At 41.1% G+C, this 25,146-nt stretch overlaps 1 protein-coding gene across 7 annotated transcripts in view; it reads right to left on the bottom strand.

Annotated features, from left to right (window-relative positions):
* The window catches only part of LOC116055648 (RNA binding protein fox-1 homolog 3-like), a 651,886-nt gene that overhangs the window by 108,792 nt on the left and 517,948 nt on the right, over positions 1–25,146 (bottom strand). For 5 of the 7 annotated variants that reach the window (XM_035997778.1, XM_035997775.1, XM_035997779.1 and 2 more), the window contains one exon: positions 21,775–21,921. In XM_035997778.1, coding sequence (XP_035853671.1) covers positions 21,775–21,921 — 147 coding nt within the window. The remainder of the gene's footprint in view (positions 1–21,774; positions 21,922–25,146) is intronic. The other 2 variants (XM_035997776.1, XM_035997780.1) reach the window with 1 other exon arrangement.

The raw sequence follows: 25,146 nt of genomic DNA, 5'->3' as shown, positions 1-25,146 counted from the left end.
CGGAATCACCATCTAAGGAGTTCGAAAGAATGTAAAACACATGAAGAATGAATAAATTAAATATGTTTTAAATATATTTTTGCACAAAACCAAGATTTCGGAAATATTTGAATTTCATATTTTTTTCTAAAAATAGCTCCATGGACTTCAAGATGACACCTATATTCCCTCCAAATTTGGTATATTAACTTATTACTTTTGTTCAATTTAAAGCGCACGTTAGGGGGCGCCATGGAGCCCCCTGGCAACGCACGAGCCCAATCACTACATAACTTTAAAGTTTTAAATAGGTCTGACATGTGTGCATTTGTGAGTTTTCCAGCATGCTAAGCCCTTCAAAAATGCGAGTGACATCGCAGAATGATAATAATCCTTACAAAACCAATAGGTTCCTTCGCACTTTGAGTGCAAGGCACCGTTGGGCCTTCAAAGATGAAGGCTATCCTGACTGATGAAGACTGTTCAGACTGAACGTTGAGTGAGGGAAAGATGACACACACACACACACACACACACACACACACAAACGAATATTACCAGTCAAAAATATATTACATACACTGAGAGCACCTCTCTACTTTGTTTTCCTTACTAAAACAAAGTAGAAGTTAAAACATTTTTAAAGAGAGTGGGGCATGAACAGCTGACAATAGCTACGATGTCAAATGTGGGCTTTTATGGTCAAAGTGACCTCTCTTCCTGTTCATTCTCTCTTTCTCCTTACTTTCATCTTCTGTTTCCAATGTCACCCTCAGAAACTGTCTTTTAGTCAGACTGAGGAACTGCATATCTAATTTCATTACCTATGGTTTTAGATTTCGTTTTGGTACTTTTAGTTTGTGTATTATTAGGGGTCCAAGCCCGAGGGGGCATGGGAACCGCGTATGCAAGGCAAGGCGGTTCACATCTCCAGCAGAGCTGTGGAACCCTATTGTTTTTCTACTGATTTTCCATTATTCTTCTCCGCCTAAAACTCCGACTACAGCCTAAACTGTACATGGTGGGGGGTTGCCGTTTTCAGGACTGGTCCCAAACTCTGCAAGGACCTCAGGCGCAAAAATTGACCCACTTCCACCACTAGGTGGTGCTATAGCAGAAAAAAAACGCGTTTGGCCCTATAACTCCCCTACTGTACACCAGACATTTAAAAGCCATATATCCTCGTTTTCCCTGGATCCAACTGAATCAAGTGATATAGGCCAAGCCCATTTCCGCCCAGGGTTTTTTCGTGAAAAATCGCGATTTATCAAAAACCTACTTTTTCGATCTCCTCCTAGACCGTGCGACCGATCTGCACAAAACTTGGAACGTAGCATCTCAGACCGACCTGACAAAAAGTTAATAAAAATAATTTTTATAGGATACAAATTGCGTATATTACACATGAACAAATTTGTGGAGCTAACTATTAAAACACCAACTTTGCCATATCTCAGCCAAAATAAATGCTATCAATGCCAAACTTTAGATTCTTGTTTGACATGACAGTCTGGAGTACACGCATGCGTTTTACGAAAATTGGTCACTGGGGGGGCGCTACAACTACAAAAAGTTTATATCTCATGAATGGCTAATCTGATTTTTACAAAATTTGATAGTTACCATCTAAGGACACTCCTGAGGCCATCTCTAGAGTGGGTTACTGAGGGGTCAAAGTGGGTGTGGCCTATGGGACCCAAGTCTAGATTCACCACTTACAGTAATGTGAACAACTTTAAATTTACTGGGTAGATAGACAATGGGTTATGGACCACACCTACCAAAAATTACACATGTGGACCACTAGGTGGTGCTATAATGGTTTTCTGCCTTTAACTCCCACATTACACATCGCACATTAGAAATCCTTACATCCACGTGTTCCTTGAATCAATCTGAATCACATGATATAGGCCACGGCCATTTCTGCTTAAAATCTTTTTCGCAATATTGTGCAATGCGAAAAACCAAATTTTTCAAACTCTTCCTAGACCGTGCGACTGATCAGCACGAAACCTGGTATGTAGCATCTCCAGATGGACCTGACCAAAACTTACTCAAGGAATTTTGCTACGTTAAAGTATGCGCATTTGACGACCAAACAAATTTTCATAGCTAGCTACCACACACATATCATATAATATCTTGGCCAAATTAAATGTTATCAGCAAGGAACTTAAGATCATTGTTCAACATGCCACTATGATGCTCTGTACCAAATTTGGCGAAGATCGGCCTTTAGCAGGCGCTATAAGCAACATTTATTTGTTTTGGCCAATAACTCAATGCATTTAAATGGGAAATTTGCATATGCAATATCTCTGCCACAGTAAAAACAATCACTATGAAACTTGTGGTGCTCGTTCGGCATGCAGCTCTGAGGCTCTGTACCAAATTTGGCGAAGATCGGCCATTAGGGGGCACTATAATCAACGTAGACATGTTTTGGCACTTTAACTCAATCACTGTTAATGACATAGTTGCAATGGGATTTTACCACAGACCTTGCAGCTCACACTTCTCAATATTTACTGATATTTACCTCCTACCGTTACGTTTTGGTTTTTGGTTTTTGGTTTTGCGTGCTCCCCTAGTTTTCTACAATAAACAAACTTCTTAACCCACCTGACAAAGTTTCTACAACCTTCACAGTGGACAAATGCAACTCTTTTCTCTCACTTTTTCAATCAAAAATCAACACCATTCATAGGCGCCGATACCATGGGTGCTCCGGAGTTTGAGCACCCACGGAAAATACTGAGCACCCACGTGTGCCAGACTGCCAGTAGGCTACATTCATTTAAAATTAAACATTGCAGTTGGTGCTAAGTGGAGCGTCTGTCATAGTGTGATTAGTTATATCGGTGACATTGATTCTTAATTTCCCACGAAGCTGATCGCAGTTACGTGTCAGTTAAACTTTTCATCTCCAATCCTGTCTGTATCTGTGAGAAGTGGCACTGTCCTGAGATGAAACCTACTTTACGGCTTAATTATCGAGTTAATAAGCGTGTGTGTTCGCGTCGGCCGCTGTCCATTTCCTAAGGTTCTGAAATGCAAACCATTTTTGACTACTTTTTTTTAAAGGGCGTGCGCCTGTGAGCACCCACGGAGGAAAACATAAATCAGCAACCTGACCACCTCCCCTGCTCCTTCAACCACCACACCTGCCTCCACCCTCCACCCTCTCAGTCACTGTCTCATTTCTCTCTGCTGTCCCCTGTGGTCAGGGGGGTTAAGAAGTTTGTTTATTGTAGAGAATTGTTAAAGGTAGTCTGTGTATGCATGGAGATGAACTGTTAACCACTACATTTGCAACAGCAATGTACCACAGACGTCGCGGCTCACACCGGTACGGTCTGAGATACGCATACCTTGCGGATCAAACCTCTCGATATTCACCAATGTTTGTCCCCCCACGTAATGCTTTAGGTCCTGCTTTGGCGCAGCTTCCCGGGTCATCGGGGGCAGCAAATATCTTGAGATCATTGTTCAACATCCCACTACGATGCTCTGTACCAAATTTGGCAAAGATTGGCCTTTAGGGGGCGCTATAAGCAACGTTTATTTGTTTTGGCCAATAACTCAATGCATTTGAATGGGGAATTTGCAATTGCAATATCTCTGCCACAGTAAATGCTATCAACACGAAAGTTGTGATGCTCCTTCAGCATGCCGCTCTGAGGCTCTGTACCAAATTTGGCGAAGATCGGCAATTAGGGGGCGCTATAATCAACGTAGACCAGTTTTGGCACTTTTAATCAATGTTAATGGGGTATTTGCAATGGAAATGTACCACAGACCTTGCAGCTCACACTTCTCAATAATTACTGATGTTTGCCTCCTACCGTTACATTTTGGTTTTTACTTTTGTGTGCTCCCCTGGTTTTTTACAATAAACAAACTTCTTAACCCATTTGACAAAGTTGCTAAACCTTCACAGTGGACAAATGCAACTCTTTTCTCTCACGTTTTCAATCCAAAATCAACACCATTCATAGGAGCCGATACCGTGCAATTCAACATTGCAGTTGGTGCTAAGTGGAGAGTCTGTCATAGTGTGATTGGTTATGTCGGTGTCATTGATTCTTAATTTCCCACGAAGCACCCACGGTGAACTGTTGACCGCTACGTTTGCAATGGCGACGTACCGCAGACGTCGCGGCTCGCGCCTCTGGATGTATACCGACGTTTGCCTCCCTGCCGCCCGGCTTCGGGTTCCGCTTTCGCGCTCTCCCCGGGATGTCGGGGGGCGACTGGCGTGGGTGGCTTGGGCCCCGTCATAACTGCTTGCAGTTCTAGTTACAATTTTGTTCTTTGTTTAAAAAAAAAAAAGAAAAATGTGTTTTAATATTGGAAAAACAGTTGGGCCTTTTTATTTTGAATGAAAATCAAATTACATTTTATTTGTTTTTCCTTTCTGTTTCTTAAAGGAGACATGTACTAATTTAGTTCACAATTGTAACACTAGAAAAAATGATTAAGTCTATTTAAGGTGTATTTGATTTCCAAATGAATTATTTTCAGCGTAAAGTAGCAACAGCTTCAGTGTAAATAAATATCACTATCAAAAATCCAGATCAGTAAAAGCTCAGTTTGAGCCTCAGCTGTTGGAGCAGCTGGGATGATCTCATTGCTAAGTGAAGCAACACTAACCTTCCAGGCAGTATGGTAATACTCAGCCTTGTGCTTCCTATAACTAGACCTTGAATCAAGTAGTTTATTTTAATAAATAAATAAACATAGGGCAGGCAGCAGAGCAAAGGCAAGGTCACAGCACCAGCCCTGAAGATGAAGGAAGTCCACCAGCAAAACACACGTTACATATACTATCGTGAACAGTGGTGGAAATGGGGGGAATGCTTTGGAACGCCGTTCCAGGAGTAAAAGTCGGGAAGGAACGGCGTTTCTTTTCAGTTTCAAAAGTAGAGTCAATGTTTTTTTTATTTGGTTAAATCGTTTATAGCCATTTTACCATAGATATGTATGCATTTTGCAGTGTTCTGAATTAAATATTTATTTCCTGAGTGCACTTGAACACAGCACAAAAGCTTGTCAGCGTTGCTGGATGTTTTCAGACACAACAGACCACCTGGCGACGATTAAGATCCAGGTTGCTTTCAAATTTCTTTAAACTTCAGTGGTGTCTTTGAGATTTTTAGTCTATTTTGTAAAGCTAATTTTGATTATTTGGCAGTTCATATTTTTATTTAAGTCAGTGAGCCTGAGGTCACTTTGAAATGTCCACTATTGTGGCATCAGCTTTATGTAATTTCTCGCGAGTGCGATAAAACCTGCTCCACGAGCAAATTATATAAGTTTTTATTATTTTAATTATATAATTTGCTCGTGCAAATTTGCAACTATCACTCTTCGTGCACCAATTCAACAATCGAGAGTGAACAGGCAGCTGCCAGCGTGAAACAAAACATAGGGAAAGGAAAAGAATGGCACCTGCAGGTATAAAACACAGCAGCATGCGCACAGAGCAGCAACCACATGCCCACGAGTGTCTGCTGTGTGAGCGCTGGAGGGCATAAACGCTCTCACAGGTAAACTCTGCTCTTGAAGTTGATTTCTGCTCGCCTGCATGAAACTGACTTTTGACATTTGGGGGCGGAAACCAAGGAGGCACTGGCCCTCCTATGATTGGTCACTTTCACGGCGATCTCAACCACGGACCTCCTTAGTTCATCTTGATTGACAGACTTCCATCTCTGGTTAGGTTTATGCAACAAAAGCACTTTGGTTACAGATAGGGAGAGATCAAGGTTTCAGTTAAACTGCACTAAACACACTATGGCTTTTTCCTAGTGATGCACCGAAATGAAAATTCTGAGACAAAACCGAAACCGAAAATTCAGGATGCACTAGGACGAAATCGAAAATTACTTGTTTTTTAACCATTTTAAAAGTTTTTTTTTGTATATTTGTATTAATATTATAATTTTTAATTGATTTCATGGATTTAATGAATCTGAATTGAAAAACTTATATATATATATATATATATATATATATATATATATATATATATATATATATATATATATATATATAAAACACTATATTAAATATATTATTCTTCATTCAGTTCTGTAACAATCAAATGTAACTGTAAAATGTAAATTTCGGTGCATCCTGCATTCTGTGCTCAACCACGTTGTCCGACCATAACATAACCAAAAAAACTTTAATAATACAGCAGTCACTACAAGTGGATATTGTATTGCAAGACCGGATTTTTGGGTGAAAACAAATGAAAAGGCTGTCAGTAAATGTCTGGGGGACATGGTTGAATAAACTGACAACTCAGTGGATTTGTAGCTTGCATATGTGGCTTTCACTCTTGAGTTTTGTGACCTTTGAGTAAATGAGCAAAGTTCTCATAAGAGCACTACTAGCTGTATTATTCTAAGTGTGTGAAAAAGTGAAAAAAAATTCGATAGGGGTGAGATTTAATGTACCAACACTTGAATTTCTAGAAACATGTATCAACATAAGGCACAGCATCACTGCACTAGGATTAAAAAGAAAATAATAAAATCTTGATTTTTCTCATTTTGTTTGTTTTTTAAAGGATTGCATAATCAGTTTCTGGTTTAACTCCTCTGAAATATTAGTTAAGAAAGATAAATTAATTTAAACTAAACAACTATTTTTCCAGTGTGGTCATGTATGCACCTGTATATATGCGCATGTGTTTGTATGTGTGTTAGACTTCATTCAATCAGTGGGTGTGTCCTTTACATCAGATCACACGCACGCACGCAAGCTCAGAAAGTTGTACAAGGAATGTTATCCTCCCCTCGCATCTTTTAGTTACTGTATTTAGATTCACATTGGTCAATTACACAGAACTAAAGACTACACAGAAATCCCCTCAGTTAAAGGTAACATACTGTACTTAACGTAGTCTTTTGTACCTCATCATCCAACCATGTTAGAGGTTTTGGCAGTGAAGAGAGTGAAAAAAAGAAAATCGTACCAATACACCAGAAATCCTAGCTGCATCTTTCCACCAATCATTGTTTTTTTTTCCACTTTCTTCTCCTTCATCTATCTCTATTTCAGAGTTTGGTCTGTGATGGCAGTTGTCTCCATTAGTCCAAATTAGAGCTGTTTTCCAGGGAAGTGTAAATCAGCTTCAGCTAGCTTCAGACTTGTTAGTGAACACATACTGTATATACTATATATAGGGAAAGCTCAGAAAGCCATTTCTGGAAAAAAAGAAACACCAAATAACAATGAAACAGTTATACACTGTACTGTTTGAGAGAAACAGGTAAAAGAGCAAAGATACAAATATGTCAAGGAAAGATGTCTGAGGTTACATATACAGCATATAAAAAAACGTGAAAAATGCTACCTTTACTACAGTGAAATTGCGGACTTACTGTTTTCCAGAAAGTAATGGAGGTGGAAGTAATGGGAACCCCACATTCATTAGTATTTAGAGATGATGCAGGTGCATTGCAAGAGACGACATCCAATGTGATGTTGATGGAAACTTGTGGCCTGATGGTGAAGGATTAGCCACAATTCTTTGTTACTATTACGTACTTTTAGTTTTTAACTTTTTTTTTTCCACTAAGTACATAAATTACTACAGACACAATAAAAGTATATATCTATTGAAGCAAACTGCGGATTTTCATTCCTTCTTGTTTACATAAAAAACTGGTATGTAATAAAATAAAACTTTCAGGTGAAAGAATTTCACACTAATCAAATATTGATTAGTGTGAAGTCACTTAAATTATTCAAACCATAATGGAGAATATGCGTTGTGCACACTTTCCACAGAGTGAGCAGCAGCTTCTTATGGAAGTATGGGAAATGAAACACATTATTTAAAAAAAATGCTGCTGGAATGAAACAGTGAGAGAAAGCATGGCAGAAAATCATGGGCCAACTGAATGCGTACGTAGCCTAAAAATATACATTTACTGACCACTGCTCTAAACTTAAACTGTCCTATTTATACCATTCAAGGAGTAAGGATAATTATTTGCACAAATTAACAGTTGTACTCTTTTGCCTTAAAAATGTGCAGAAGATAATGTTTTTTTACCATGAACCAAAATTTACCATGAAGATTAATTAGAACCACTAATGTACAATGCTAGAATACGTAAGTTGCTCCAGCAAAACGTGAAATTTGTATGAATCAACAGCATCTAGTCATCACAACGTACCTCATTCAGTTGGGATGCACAACAAGTGCAAACATTCTGATAATGCATATGTCTTTGTTGTGAAATGCGGGAAAGCCAACTTTCTGAGTTGAAGATAGTCACTTGATCAGATCCCCTCACTGGCTGTTTGCAGTGGAGCTAGAGCCCACACAGGCAAGTTTTAACCTATTTTTGAAATTTAAATTGTGTGATTTTATAACTGTATGATAAATTAGTGGATAAGGTAGGCATTGTGACTTAATTGACAACAGATTGGCCCTACAGACAAAGCTAATAATCTAGCTTCGGCTAATTGTAAGCTAGCAGGTGGGCTAACATTAACGTTAGCTGATAAATGTGGTGCTTGTTGGGGCAGGTAATGTTAACTTACTGTTCAAACTGCAGACAAGTCTTTTCAGACCGGTAAGTTAAAATCCTTGTGAATATACTTTTTTGTTATTACAGGATTACAGTAGCATACATTTCTAGCAGGATCGGCTTTCGGTTGCAGGGTCGGCTTTCGGTTGCTAACCCTAACCCTAACCCTATATACAACTACTACTGACCATGCAACACTTTTTATTTAAGGGATAGTTCAGCATATGTAAAGTGTGGTTGTATGAGTTACTTATGCATAGTATGTTCCCTTGGAGATGGGGATCAGTGCAGTCACTAACTATAAGGACCTTAAACTGTTACAGAGGGGGCCAGTAGAAAAAGGTTTTTTTTACCACATAAAGAAAGGCTTACCTAAAAAATAAATATCTGTTCAAATGTACACAACATTTAGGATTTTTTCACTGATTTAGTTTGCCGCCAGATCGATATTTTTGCACTTTTCTTCAAGTGTAGTTCGGCTCTGAGTCATTCACTGCGGTGCAATTGGCGTAGTAATACATGGCCAACCTTCGCTTGAAAAAAAGTGCAAAAATAAGCTGCCCTTTGCAACAGTACAAGGTTGATTTTTTGTACAGCTACGTCTCCCCCAAACTCATTATAGTACACTGACTGCACTGATCACCATCTCCATAAGGTAACAGACTAATTATGCATAAGCACCTCACCCATGTCTTATGTTCTGTTGTTCCGCACTTTATTAGTTATATTATTAACTTGTGTTAGGATTTCACTCTGTGTAAATTGTTAACACAATAGACAGTATTTTAATACATAGAGCATTTGTTGCAAAATTTAAATGTTAAGAAAAGTCCAACTGTTTGGCCTAATTGGGTCAGTTATGGGTCTTACATGTGTGATACATGTGAAACATGTTAAATAAAAATTCTTTGAATTCAGACATTGTATATATTATTATTTACAGGTGCAAATTATTTGTCGTTATTGCTATATTTGTTACCTTAACTGTTGATTGTGCCCTTTTATGTTGTGTATTTAACTATATCAAATCAACAGAAATAAGGGGGTATTATGTAGAATTCTAATTACCCTAACTATAATTTAAAAATTGTTACAAAGCAAAATTATGAATTTCTGCAACTTGTAAGTTGAGTTGAACTAAGAAAGGTTTTAAAGTTGGCACAAATTATTGTTATGAGTTACTGTAACGTTGAGAGAAGTTAGATCAGTAAGGTTTTAAAGTTATCTTAACTTATTGTTATGAGTTACTGCAACTTGGAGTTAAGTTAAGAGAAATTAAAATTGAGAGTTGGACCAAGTCAAAAGCAAAACTTAAATAGTTAAGTTGTTTTTCCTAACTTAAAATATTGCTGAATTATGTTGCCTTCAAATTTTAAGTTAAATTTTTTATGGTGTATGGGCAAAAATATAAATGTCCTAAGTAACATTTACTTCTAATGCTCGCTTTTAAGGCAAAGTGTACAACAGTCAGTTGGTGTAAATGACAAGTAACTCCTAGAATGGTTTCGGTCAGAGCAGTAGTTCATAAAAATATATTTTTAGATCATTCAGTTGGTCCGCTATTATCTGCCACACCTTTTCTCTCTGTTTTATTACAGCAGTTATTACAGTTTCCTTCTTTCCATATAGCCTATGTGTTGCTTCCTTCTATATGTGGACATAGAAAAGAAAGACACTGAAAAAATTGGACTCTGAAATTTAAAAACTATGAAGATAAGGGATAAATTCAATGCACACTGTAAACATGACTAACACAGTGTATTCATCAGTTATTTCCCCCAGCAAAATAAAAGATAAAAAAACATCAAGATGTCCTCTCCCTGTTGTTTCATGAATGTAGGCTACAGTATAGCCTACACTATATACAGTTACTGGTCCAGTGAAATAAGACTATAATGTGGGAGGATTGTACAATACCTCCCACATTATACTCTCAGTTCACTGGAGAAAACACAAATTGTGTGCTATGAATTAGAGCTGAAGATCTTTGCCTGAACCCAACAGGACCCGACGGGACCCGACGGGTTCGGTCAGGTTCGGTCTTAATTTCTATCATTTTACACGGGCTCGGGCCGGGCTCGGGCTTGCGCTCCGGGTTGCGTGGTAAATGAGCGATCAGGTGATGTGTTTCGATTAGCGCAAAAAACAGAGGCTGGCCTCTGGAGGACTTATTTTATTTCTCTGTTCCAACTTCCAAGTGGCCTATAGCCTCCATTAGTCATGAATAAATTATGTTAAAAAACGTATAAATGACTCATTCTTGACGAAAGACAAGCTGTGTGCGTGCGGCGCAGTCTCTTTTTTCTTTCTCTCCCTTTTCTGCCAAGTGGTGCGTGTGCCCGCTCACAGTGTGAAGCGCGTATCGGCGCTATTCTCCGACATGCACTCTAATCACTGCTGATAGACGGCCTTCTATACAGTCGGGCGGTAAACGGGTTCGGGCTTTTAAAAAGCTGTCAATCAAAATGTACTCGTCGGGCTCGGGTCGAATTCTGTCGGGCTCGGTCCTTTTCAGGCCGAACTTTTAAGGCCAGATTACAGCTCTACTATGAATGCCAAATAAAATGCATATGGTATACATCCTTTATTGTTAAAGAATACAAAAAGAAATAAATCAACTAAAATAATTAAAGATGTTTTGTTCTCTGACCAGTCTGCCATTGTTAGAACCACTATACAAACACACATATATAGGACTATACTGCCCTTCCATCACTAACTTCATTTAAAACACATTTGCAACTTTATCAGCCTTTTCTAATCATCTCAACAACTGCCATACTATATTCGCAAAACATTAACAATTTGAACAGCAGTCTTCATAAACCCAATATAACTGCTTTCTTGAAACCGAGTCAAGGCTTTATTCATCCAGAATAACTTGGAAATCCAGGCTTAATCCGTTATCTAGGTTTTGTAAAATAGCCCTCTGGATTTATAAATTCTGCTTTTGTGAAATAGCCCCCTGATTGATGGGTGATAGCCGACGTAAAAGCCTGTGTCGCAGCAATACATTTTGAAAGGGCAACAGCCAATGGGGAAACACCAACACTCATGTCATCACACTAACTCCCACCATTGGTGGAACTTCATCACTCAGTGACTCAGCAACAGCACTATCCATAATGCTGGCCCTCGCCCTGCGGGTCACGTTCCAGCCAAAAGTGTCTGGTAAATAGCAAGTAGTTTTATTCAAACATACCTGGTCACATTTACAAGCTAAGCTCTTAGACCTGAGGCCTGTACTACAAAGCAAGTTCAACATACCCAGGATATATTTTCATTATCCGGCTTCACTAACCCTATCAACTGTTTTGGGGAGTAACTAGTTACATGTAATGGCATTATGTAATTTAATTACAAAAAAGTAACTGGAATCCATTACTGTTACTGGGAAAAGATGTGTAATTAAATTAAAGTTACCTGAAAATGTTCATGATTACAATGGGGGTAACATCTGAATATTTTCTGTAAAAAGCTAGGCTATATGTTGAATAATATACATTTTGTTGCTTTGCATGTTGGTACGGTAACCTATTACATTTCCAAAGTAACCTTCCATGCCTATTAACCACAATACCAAGCGGTCACACAACGGTGGTTATCAACTCAGTAAGTCAACCCAGGGTTTTCCAATCTAGCCATTAATGCATTCACGTTAAAGGGGCGGTGTTCGCAGCCTATGACCAATCGCAAACATGGAAGTCTACTGGCAGCAGAGAAGCATATTTTAGAAAAAAAAAGAGCAAACTATACTATTAGACAAATACGATAAAAGTAACACAGTTGCAGCTGACAAATGCAGGAAGAACAGCTCTCAAAAAAATCACCAACTGTGTGAATGTGCAAATGAATAGGCTTATAATATCACTGTTTAATGGAAAGTAGCAGCACACACATCTCAAAATAGAACATTGTATCAGGTACACAGCAGTGATATAAAAGAAACAAAACTCTTGGCACTCACATTCCTTTTTTTTGTCCAGAATAAAGGGTAGATCTGACTATATTTACATTTGTGTATTCCATTAATAATGTGTTGCTTAGAGTGGGGTTTTATACATAGTGTGTATGACAATTTTAGTCTTATTCTTTCAGATGCAACCCGGCGGGGAGAAAATAAAAGAACAAAGAATTCAAAGCAGTAAGTAGGCTTACTGTTATTTCTTAATGTACAACAAGTACAAGGCTTTAGTTCTACAATCAGTCTCTGTTGTAGGATGATATCAGTAGGCTATACATACAATGGAATTGCTTTGACATGCATTCAATCTATAAGCGCACAACTCTGATGTGTCACACTGGCAACATACGGCTGAAGAAGCTGACACAGATAAGTCAGTCCGTCCGATGACATTTCATATCTCTCATATATATGTAGGCAATATGTCTCTGCCCTCCTAAGCGATCCTCTCAAGATCTATGGATGGTGATGCCATTTTCCAAGAAGATTTGTCAGTAGCCGGTGCTTTTATACGGGTTGATCTGTTATCTTAAAGGGTTACTTCACGGCTTAGCATTAAGCTTTGTATCAGTAGAAACCCAGTAGTATTTTCGAATGACTGTGCTTCCCTCCCTCATGTCCCCGTGAGACGACAGAGCTCTCTATTGTGTGTCTTGAAAAAAGCCTCTGATGATGCAAAAATCGTCATTTAGCGTCATCGGAGGCATTTTTGGCCCGAGGCTATGGACTACAGCCATAGTACAGCCAGCTAGTTCCGAATGTTTTCAACCCGCCCATAGGGGGTGGGACTGTCACTACCCGATGCGAGTTGAGTGTCAGCCATCTTGCAGCTAAGCTAACAGGCTCTTTCTTTTCAGCAGCAACTTTGCAATTATATGTGCACATGTGTACCACCGGGATACATTGATTGGGATACATACGGAGAATATGCAGGAAACTTTATTACAGACGTAATACTCGACACACTACGCGAGCTTCGCCTGCTACGCAGACCAGCACCTCAGCCTGCGGTGTCGCTTGATACCGCTAGCCGGGGAAGGGGGACATCGAAAGTGGTGTGCAAGAAAGCAGAAACGCAGAACGAGGGCAGGAGTTCGAGCTAGGTGGAAAGCTAACGCTAGCCGGCCACCTGTCCCATCCATACTGCTTGCAAATGTCCGCTCATTAGACAACAACTTGGACTACATCCAACTTCAACGAAACTCCCAACGGGAGTGCAGAGACTGCTGTCTTTTTGTTGTTGTGGAAACATGGCTGAACAACAGTGTACCGGACTATCCAGCTACCAGGCCTGCTAGCCTTCCGAGCAGATAGAGATGCTCCTCTGTCGCCGGGTAAGACTCGTGGAGGTGTGCTGTGTTAACGTGGACACGGACTGGTGCAGAAATGCGGTGCTTGTATCCAACCGCAGGTGGAGTTTGTGACTGTTAAATGCCGACCATTCTACATTCCACACAAATTCACAGTTGTGTTTATACTCGGTGTTTACATCCCACCAAGCGCTAATGCTAGTATGCGTTAGCTGAACTTTACGGAGCCTATAATGTGTGTGCACTAAATGTAGCCTGTTTCGTATGTCGTTTTTATATAATGTTGTTTTTATATATATTAAATGTGTAACACCACTTGAGCCACGGTGAAATGTTTCGTGTATATGGTTGAAATGACAATAAAACACACTTGATTTGACTGACTGCCTCTCTGGTAGGTAGGCGTGGCTTGGGAGCGGACTCGTAGGGAAGCGAAGCAAGTGCATTCTGGGAGTTGTTGTCTTTCATCCACATGAGCCAAAAATATATTTTCTGGATTTTTTGGTCTAGAAGGCACCAACTTCTAAAGAAAATTCACATTTCTACTACAAAAATGACCTAATTTAAATACATATTCATCTTTCCAGCGGTGAAATATCCCTTTAAACATAACCTGCTCCGGAGCAGGGTAGGTGTGCAACATAAATTACGATCTACCCCTGGTAAGAAGTGAACCACCGTCGTAACACAGAAAACCTGAAGTTACCTTTCTAACTCCAAATCCTGCTTCATTGTACATGCCTCAGGGAAGCTGTTTAACTTTGATGATTGTTTGATGAAACTCCTGTGGTTATGGCACCAAAAATACAATATCTCTAAATGATGACAATCACCTGCTGTACCTTGGCTTAATGGTGAACAGTGCAATGGCTTATATCACTGTCCCTCTTTATTAAAAAACAAAAACAATTGTCTTAATCAACAGAAACAAACTGGCACCACTAGGGGACACAACAATGGCAAAGCTCAGGCTTTCTAACTACCCACTCAGCTTAAAATGGCTCCATTGCTACACTGATATGTTGATGTAAATTAGCAGATTTTAGATTATGATTACACCTTGCCTCCTCAGAGGCAGAGTCGGTTAGAGTGGAGCCTTATGGAATAATTGGGGAGGTAAATAAGAGTGAAGCCATGAACTGGAGACATTAAAAAGAATTCCCTTGCTGGTAACACTGGGCTACCTGTGCTGCTGGAAGCCTCAAGAACAGGTGATTAGGCAAGTAGGTATCATTAAAACTCCATTAGCACAAAACCCAACCCCCGGTGCTAACCACAAAAACACACACACACACACACACACACACACACACACACAGACACAAGTATGTGTGGTGAGTATCTAATGACTCATTTAGGACCCCTACCTCTGGGAATGTGACAGTAAAGACCCTCTTGCGGCTGGCTCACTAAGTGCCTGCTTATTAATTAAACACAGCTGAGGCTCAGGGGATGGCAGCAGTCCTGCGAATCAGCTTGTCAAGTTTCACTCTTTGTGGGGCTTAGTGAACAGGGTCCTTCTGCAAGTGCAGGCCAGCTGGAATCCCTGGCAGACATTTTGGTTCCATGCCTCAGAAATAATTACAAGACATTTTTGAAAGGCCAAAAGAAACCCCACAGACATTGACATGTGGTCAGACTTGGATGGCTTCTCTACTATTTGAGGTATAAAGAAATCAAAATAACCATGGGTGTGTAGATATCCCAGGGAATTATTTGAGGTGCAGTCCTAGATTACAGATTTCAGCCACATCTGAGAGAATTGAATCAGTCAAGTGGTGCTGTTAGTGCCAATTATCATTCTACCATTAAAAACTCTCTTCCCCTGCCTAGTAATTTCCCTCCAAATGTGTTGTTCTAATTATGAATTAAACTCAAATAAGCTTGGGTAATGAACCCAGTTTTATTCCTTTCTGAGGCCGTACCCTTTCCGCCTTGTGTGTCTCCGTTGCTGCAGTAGTACACAACAGTCTAAAAAGGCTTTTTTTTGTGTCCAGAGCTGGACTTCCATATGTGTTTAAGGGAGTACCACTGTGTATTATTGTGTAATTCACAGAGATAGACCTCTAGCTTGTGGCTGCATCAACTTTGATTGAACTTTATACGGCTTTGTTTAATGCCCTTGTATTGCTTTTCTATTACAGCTTTTGCTGAAATGAGACAGAATTCCATTTGCTATAATGCCCTAGCTATTGCCTTTGTTTGCATTGTGGTGGTAGTCTTACAGAACCGTAATAGGAGATTGAGCCAGTTGCTCACAAGTCCCATTTTAGGTGAATGGAGGACAGTGCCACTGGAGCCCATTGTGGCGAAGACTGAGCCCAGATGGAATCTTGACGGCAATGCCACTGCCCTGCCCACAATCATTAATCCTGAAAGCTGGCCCATAAACAGAGAGAAAAGTGAAGAAGTTATGTGTGAGAGTATATACTGCATGTGTAGCCTTTTACATCCTCTGCTATAGCAGAAAACCACCAATCACAATGGATCAAAACTGCTAAACAGCTCTGCTGATGTGACAGAAACAAGCATTTTGAGAAGTCATTGGTGAAGTCAGCATTAGATTTAAAATGTTTCTAATAAGCCTGCAACATTGGTAGTTCCTGTAGTTTTCCAAGAAGAAAAAAAACAGCTCAGTAACAAAAGAAAACCGAGAAAGAAATGTGCCCTTAAGTTTCACTTCACCACTGAAGTCCCTGCTGCCTTTTGAATTCCATAATATTTGTTGAAACTGTGAACATAAAGTCACAGAAACACTTACATCCTATTCAAAAGGTCCAATTCCGATTTAATAACATTTTATTAGACTGTTGCTGATGTTAAGAAACAACAGACTGTAGATGATCCGTAATCTGAACAGATTTAGTCTCTCTGACTTCTAAACGTAACTATCAGCCACACCACATGTGTTCTTTACAGAATAAGCCTTTAAAATAGACTAATAGCAATTAAAATCCCTTCAATTACTGTCTGAGCTCTTGGCCCATCTTCCTGAAATCCCAGTCTTCTCTGATTAGTCAGCTGACCCACTCTGTTGTGATTTATCAACCAAGTTCAAACAAGTCACTAGGCAGGCTGTGCTTGCCCAGGCAGCACATATGAAAAACTGGGCTGACTTTCTCAATTAGTGACATCATTAAATTGAGGAATTTCAAACAGGAATGTGGACGAGACGTTTCAGGCAGTTGAGAAAAAGTGCTTTCTGTGGGAGAAAACGCTTAATTTGGAGTGAAATGTGTTTTTGTTGTACTTTATACATCTACTACATACACAAAAAAACTATATTACACTAAAAGACGGGAAAAATAAAAAAAAAAGCACAATAGGGGCTCTTTAAAATGAAATCTGATTATTACAATCTGGGTTTAAGTTTTGTCTATCATTTCTGACTATAATAGTAGTATTGTACACAACAAGTTAGTTGCTAAGGTCTGGAAGCACAATGATGTCGGTAAAACAAAGTCCCATGGGAAAAAATATTTTTATTAACTGATCTGACGTGAAGAATGTCCTCAACTTCAAAATGGCTTTAGAATCAGAATCAGAACTATTGCCAAGTAAGTTTGCACTTGCGAGGAATTTGCCATGGTGTATTAGGTGTGTAACAGGGTTTATATACTATGTCATTCAACTTGCCATTATTGCTACAATTTGATATCAATGTGTGTATGGGCTGATGGACAGGTGGAACACATCAGGGCAGGGCAGACAATCACAAAGATGGGAAAACACACAACGAGTTACAAGTGGGCCAAGTGCTAAAATGTGCATGATGCACTTTCTAGCTAGCCTCTGTGCTAAAATAATATGCTGTTCTTTTGTAGTGTGCTGTGTGTGAACTACTTTGAGCCAACTGTATGACTGACCAGTACATACTCTGTTCCTATTTAGGTACATATTTTCATATTATTGTATTTGTTATAACTTCTGTATGGCTGTTTTTAATCATTGCCAGTTATGAGAGACTTGCCCAAGTTTGCTCCGTGTCAACTACTTTATGCCAACTGTATGACTGACCAGTACATAGCCTACTATGTTCCTATTCAGACAATAAACGGGCCCATGGCGGCGGAATAAATAAAGGAGTCTCCCGCTCGTCATTTTACACACAACGCAGAGTCGAGGGGTTACAAAGAAAGTGGAAGGTAACGGACATCCGGCCAAAAAGAGGGACATCTGGCGGAATTTTCGGCGGCACCGGAGCAATCACGGAAGTGGCAATTCATTTACAGGATCTGTTGCCTGCGTATCTTCTGCTGGATGTTCCTCGCCTTGCAAAACTCTGTTGGTTTCGGGAAAAATCATCAAACTTCGAGCTAGCAAGCTATTTGCAGAAAATGGTAAGTTTTGAAGAAAATTTGGATTGTGCAACAAGGCAGGCCTGCTTAGTTCTTCTGGGGGAATGATTGTAAAGATTTAATAAGAATATGTTTACGGCATTTACTCTCTAACTGGGACCTTTTAGGCCCGATTGGCGGGGATTTGCTATGGACAAAATACACACAGCGATACGCTGGTAAGAGCAAATTACCTTTAACCATGTATCAGCTAATTCAAATAGCTCATGGTACTGTATTGTGTGGACAGTTACAGGGCTTAAAGTATTCCGTGCCGGATGTCCAGCGTACGGCCGTGAGGGAGAAAAAAAAAATGCAGAGCATGCAGTTTAATATTTTCGAGTCAATTGATTTCACCTACCAATCATATGAGAGGAATGCAGCTCTAACTAATGCAGGGCTTTAAAGTACCCAGGCCTCGTGCCGAATTTCTGGCGTATGACTATTTTAGAAAAATAAATAAATTAATAAGTCCACATGGGATTTGTTTTTGATGCGCTGGGTTTAACCAACCATCAAACTTCCACCTACCGGGGCGGCCTCTAGCTCACCAAGTAAGAGCGTTCACCCCATGTTGGCTGAGTCCTGCAGCGGCCCGGGTTGGAATCCGACCTGTGGCCCTTTGCTGCGTGTCATCCCCCATCTCTCTCCCCCTTTCACATCTATCCACTGTCACTAAATAAAGGGAAACGCCCCAAAAAATAATCTTTAAAAAAAAAAAAAAAAAAAAAACTTCCACCTACCAATGAAAGTGATCTGAGTCTTTATCGATACCATTATCGATACTTTTCTATTATTTGGTGGGAAGACAAGACGACAAATTCTTACTCTTAACAGAACTATTATTGCTTTTATTGCAAAAAGTGTGAGTCTGTGACAGTTTGATTTCTTCTGTCTCTGTTGCTGTTTTTGTTTTAAGAAGCTGATTAAGCGGCCCACAGAGGTAGCCAGTCCGACTATGTTTTGAATGATTTGCGGTCGGGAGGCTAGACTTTACCTATAGTCTTTACACCCACACACTCGCACAAAGATACACACACACATAAATCATTTTTCCGGATAGTGCATATATCTATTTTTAGACATAACGTTATATGATCCACTAGTCTCGATAGAAGTATCGATAAGCTCGGACCTTATTGATTTTCAGGTTTTGAGAAATTTGGAACCGGGATTGACCTTAATAGAACCGGGTCCTACTCTTAACAAGCTTGGGCTCATTCTCTCTCTTGCTTAAAGATACACACACACACACACACACACACACACACACAAGAGATGCAGATAGTGGTGTCCAGTGTCACAATTTGTACCCAACCAAACATTCAACATCTAGAGGTTTTGATGCAGCATAGTCTCACATAGCTAGACCTATCTCACACTGTACATCTGGTAGGCCAGGCCAGACTAGATGCAGCATAACAATGTCATGATACATTCATCTTTATTCAGTTTACCTGAAAACCTATGGTGTGGAGTTGCCATAATGCCTACTGAGACAGATGTTTTAAAATGGTATGGTCTGTAAATTAGTAAATTTACAGACCATGTAAATCTCCTCAAAGAGGAGACCTACAGTAGTAGGGACCGGGACCTGTATAAGCAGGCCAGGAACAAGCTGACAAAGGAGATCAGGGTAGCCAAAAGAAGCTACAGTGAGAAACTAAAAAATAGGCTCTCAGCCAATGACCCTGCATCAATTTGGAAAGGCCTGAAACAGATTACGGATTACAAGAGACCATCCCCCCACCCTGCAGAAAATCCCAGACTGGCTGATGACCTGAATGACTTTTACTGCAGGTTTGAAAAGCACCCATTATCACACCCCTCATGCACAAAAGGTTTTCCCTCAACACCGAACCCCCTTCCCCCACCTGTGCTAATGATCCGCAAGAAGGATGTGTGCTGGCTCTTTCAGAAGCAGAAGATCAAGAAGGCTCCAGGACCTGATGGTGTGTCCCCCTCTTGTCTGTGAGTCTGTGCTGAACATCTGGCGCCAATCTTCACACAGATCTTTAACAATAACTAAAATGGTCTCCCCACATTGACTGTCCAGAAAAAGGCCCAGCTGAGGTTATACTTCCTGCGACAGCTAAGGAAGTTTAATCTGCCTAAGGAGCTGCTGACCACTTTCTACTCAGCCATCATCCAGTCTGTCATCTGCACCTTCATCACCATCTGGTTTGGGTCAGCCACCAAACGGGATAGGGCCAGACTGCAACAGACAATTAGGGCTGCAGAGAGGATCATTGGAGCTGACCTTCCCTCCATCCAGGACCTGTACCGGTCCAGGGTCAGGAAAAGGGCAACATAAATCTCTGCAGACCCCTCACATCCTGGTCACAAACTGTTCAACCTCCTTCCCTCTGGTAGGAGATACAGGGCACTGTTCGCTAAAACCAGCTGACACAAAGTCACTCTGTTGAACACTCAGAAATAGCCCCCACCCTTACACTGAACAAAGTCAATCAACACTGTTCTGCTCATCTACCTCATGTATATTTTCAATCTTATAATTACAATATTGTTATTAATATTTCACCCTTGCACTGAACTGCCTTGCACTATATTTATATTTAAATCTTAAATCTCTAACTATACTGGTATTGCACTATTCCTTCCCTCTCTTCAATTTTTTTTTATATATATATATAGTCTCCTAGAGTCAAATTCCTTGTTTGTTTACTCAAACCTGGCCAATAAAGCTGATTCTGATTATGAACTCCGCACAAAACCCGACACATGGATGGCCAGGTCTGCCTCTGGTCCGCCAGAGCCGTAGATCGGCACTTTCTCCGCAGAATTACAGATACTTAAAAGGGTCAGGAGGTCATACACCAGCAGCGGTGACACATTTCAAGTGACAAGTAGTAAGAACATGAAAATCGACAACAATCTTAGCAGAGGTAAGCGGCGAAACACACATTTATTATTATTTATCTTGTTTTGACTGCATTTACGTTCTTGAAAAGTATAGCCAGGAGCAGCAGTATTGTACAGTGCTGTAAAGGCCCTGACACAATACGTCTCCATAGCAGCAGGCGGTGCTGCTCTGTGTTGTTTCCATTAACAGTCTGATTATTTCCCAGAAAATGAAAACCGGCAGCTGATTGGACGAACGTGTCACGTGGTTCTTTTTTCTCCAGAAATTCACAGCCAGACTGTCATGGCGGCTTGTTCAGAATACGATCTCATATTGTACTAAAATAGTTCACCGAAACGTGTTTCTGGAAACATTTTAAGAGAGAAATAGGCCGTGCAGTTTCTGAATCTGTCTTCATTTCAGATCAACAAAGGTCAGTTTAAAAGATTTTCGTCATATTTTGAGCGGCTCACCCGCTCCCCATTTCCGGGTGAGTCCCGACTGCCCTGTCTCCGACTAAACATGTTGGGTCAGCCAAAATGAATGCAGACGGCTCCTCGGACGGCCAACGGCACGGAACACACCGAACAGACTCAAGTCACGGACCTCGCCAGACGGTCCGACGGCCGATTATCGGGCTGGTGTGTCTTCTCTCTTAGGTGAATGACATTCCAACTGGATGTATATGATTTCCCTATAGTGTATGGTATCTCAGTACATTGCATTTGTGTGTGTGCATTTGAGTGTGGTGTAGTTGTCATCTCACCCCAAACATTTGCCGGAGGTCAGGGTCTCGGAAACGGAAAGGGATGTTGGAGACATGTAACCTCTTGGGCTGCTGCTTTTCCAACGAGTCGCTGGACTGCAGGTGGAGCTGCTGGGAGCCCTCCGTCTGTGCAACCTCCTCTGCCTGCTGCAGGGAAACACAAAGGATTCCACAGATTAGCTCCTGTCATGGTAAAGAAAAGTCTTGAGAGGACTAAAAAAAAGACCCAGGTGAGAGGCAAGGTTGTTCAGCTTGATGTCTCCCGTTAAATACTAAAATGAGCTGAAGTGACATGAAAAACTAGATCCTGTTCAATACAAGAGGATTGACAGAACAATGTGGTAAAATATTAATTATTAATATTAATAAGTGTGAAGGTGAAAGACGAGGGGATGGGGGCATCAAAGAGAGCTGTTTCAAACACCACCATGTATATTCCTGTGTAGCAAATCTTAGGTCAGGGTATTTTTTTATTGGGATATGCCCTATCTGAAGATAAGACAAGAAGATGGCCGACGAGCCAACTTGCTGCCGCTGCTCACCGGTCACCTTTTATCTTTTTAACTTTCCAGACTTTCCAGACTTATTTTATGGTTTTATGACCTAATCGGACAGTGAAATTGCCTTCATTTGGAATACTTCTACGATCTACTGGCACTACCGTTTGTGTGAGTCTTCACTGTTAGCTCATCTGTTCTGTTCCGGTTTGAGCCTCACCTGGCCGTCGACGCTGCCTAAGTCCTCATCCACAATGTGGGCCGGTAGGAAATACATCTTGTTTGTCTGTGCCTGGCTCTTTCTACTGCGTGTTCACCTGCTAGTGACGGGTTTTCATCAGTACTCGGCCATTGACCTGCTCTGACTGTGCTGTCACCTGCCTGGACCTGCACCGGAGGCTCTCTACCTTCACCCGGACATCCCCATCCAGGCTGGAAGTTCCAGCCCCACTGGAGATATATCCACCGAGGGTCCCGCCGGAATTTCCACCACAACAGTTCAACCGCAATAAAGTCCAGCTGGTCCAGCTCTCATCGCCCTCCACGCTGACCGAGACAAGGCAACAGCCCAACGACTTTTCTCAGCTGAATGAATCCACTCCTAGTGGGTTTGTTTACATCTGTCCAACCTGTGGCTCCGGCCGGGGAGGAGGTCTAACAATAATTTACCGCGAGAAGTGGAAAGTCTTGTCGGTGTCTGTGCCTGTCTCCAGCTCGTTTGACTCTGTTATCTGCAAGTTGTCTGGTCCCACTCCAACCATCATTGCTACTGTCTACCGCCCCCCTAAACCGAATAGTGAATTTTTAAATGACTTTGCTGCTTTTCTCACCCACTTATCCTCTCTCTCACTAAACATAATACTGCTGGGTGATTTCAATATCCACATGAACAATATCAATCTGCCTCTCACCAAAGACTTCACCTCCTGCTTAGAGAGTTTGGGATGTCAGCAACATACCACTTTTCCCACACACTTCAAAGGACATATTCTGGACTTAATCTGCTGCTCTGTTGTCACCCCTTCAGACCTTACAGCTGATGAACTCCCCGTAACTGACCACTTTCTCCTCTCATTTACAGTGAAACTCACTCTCTCCATCTCTAAAATACCACGTCTATTTCATTTCGGAATACAAAGAATATCAGCCCCGCCACTCTCACTTCAAGTATCCACTCCTCCTGCCTCCCTGACACTCACAATCTAACCACCCCGATGATCTGGTCTCTCATTACAACACTGGACTCCATAATATTCTTAATTCCCTTGCTCCGTTAAAAAAACAGATCTATTTCTTTTTCCGTCTCCACCCCTTGGTTCACCCCCGATCTTCGTCTCATGAAAGCCAAAGGTCGGCAACTTGAACATCTTCATAGAAAAACTGGTCTCACTATTCACAAAGAAATGTACAATAATCACATCTTATGTTATAAGGACTCCATTGCTAGCACCAAAACCCACTACTACTCCAGTATAATCATTGCCAATAAAGGAAACTCCAAGTCACTGTTTTCTCTAGGTAACAATATCACCCAACCCCAGGACTTTCTCCCCCCTCACTTGTATACAACCTCCTTCTGCAACTCCATTATGTCCTTTTTCATTGAAGAAATCAAGAACATCCACCAGCACCTTGGATCAATCCCTCACCTTAGCATCTCAGCTGACTTTCACCCATCCACACACTCATTCTCCTCCTTCCAGCTCCCCGCTATTTCAGAAATCACAGAACCCAGCCAGAAATCCAAGCCATCCACTTGTCAACTTGACCCCCTCCCCACACAACTTGTTAAAGCCTGCATTCCCTCCCTGGTCCCCCTCATTTTTGCTATCATCCACTCCTCTCTCACCACTGGAACTGTTCCTACATCCTTCAAAACTGCTGTAATTACCCCAATTTTGAAAAAACATGGTGCCGACCCCTCCGACTTCAACAACTTCCGTCCTATATGCAATCTACCCTTCATCTCAAAAATCCTTGAAAACAGTTGCCTCTCAACTACATTCTCACCTATCCCACAATAACGAGTATGAACAGTTCCAGTCCGGTTTCTGCCCACTCCATAGCACTGAAACAGCACTTATCAACATCACCAACGACCTCCTTATGGCAGCTGATTCTGGACTCTTCACCATCCTCATCCTCCTCGACCTGAGTGCAGCCTTTGATACCATCTTTCACACCACCATCCTCAACAGGCTATCTTCCATCGGCATCACCCACACTCTGTTAGACTGATTCACATCTTACCTCTCTGGCCGCACTCAGTTCATTCAACTCAAGTCTCTTGAATCCATTCCCTCCTCCGTCACTTCAGGTGTGCCCCTACTCTTCATCATTTACCTCCTTCCCCTTGGCAATATCTTCCGCAAATTTAACATTCACTTCCACTGTTATGCTGATGACAACCAGCTCTACCTCTCCACCAAACCCTCATCCACTCTCCCGTCCACCTCCCTTACTGATTACATCTCTGAAATAAAAACCTGGTTTGCCCAAAACTTCCTCAAATTTAACAGTAATAAAACAGAGGTTCTCCTCATTGGCACCAAATCCACTTTATCCAAAACCGACAGTTTTTCTCTCACTATTGATAACTCCTCCATTTCTCCCTCCCCCCAGTTTAAGAGTTTGGGTGTCATCCTTGACAGCACACTATCCTTTCAATACCACATCAATAACATTACCCGGTCTGCCTACTTCCACCTACGAAACATCAATCGCCTCCGCCCCTCCCTTACCCCCCACACTGCCACCATCTTTGTCCACAGTCTCATCACTTCCCGTCTGGATTACTGTAACTTTCTCCTCTTTGGCCTCTATCACAAATCCCTCCATAAACTCCAACTGGTCCAGAATTCAGCTGCCCGCATCA

Source organism: Sander lucioperca, chromosome 22 (assembly GCF_008315115.2).
Source record: "Sander lucioperca isolate FBNREF2018 chromosome 22, SLUC_FBN_1.2, whole genome shotgun sequence".
NCBI lineage: Eukaryota > Metazoa > Chordata > Actinopteri > Perciformes > Percidae > Sander > Sander lucioperca.
The sequence above is the reverse complement of the archived record's forward strand: the minus strand, read 5'-3'. Positions and strand labels throughout refer to the sequence as shown.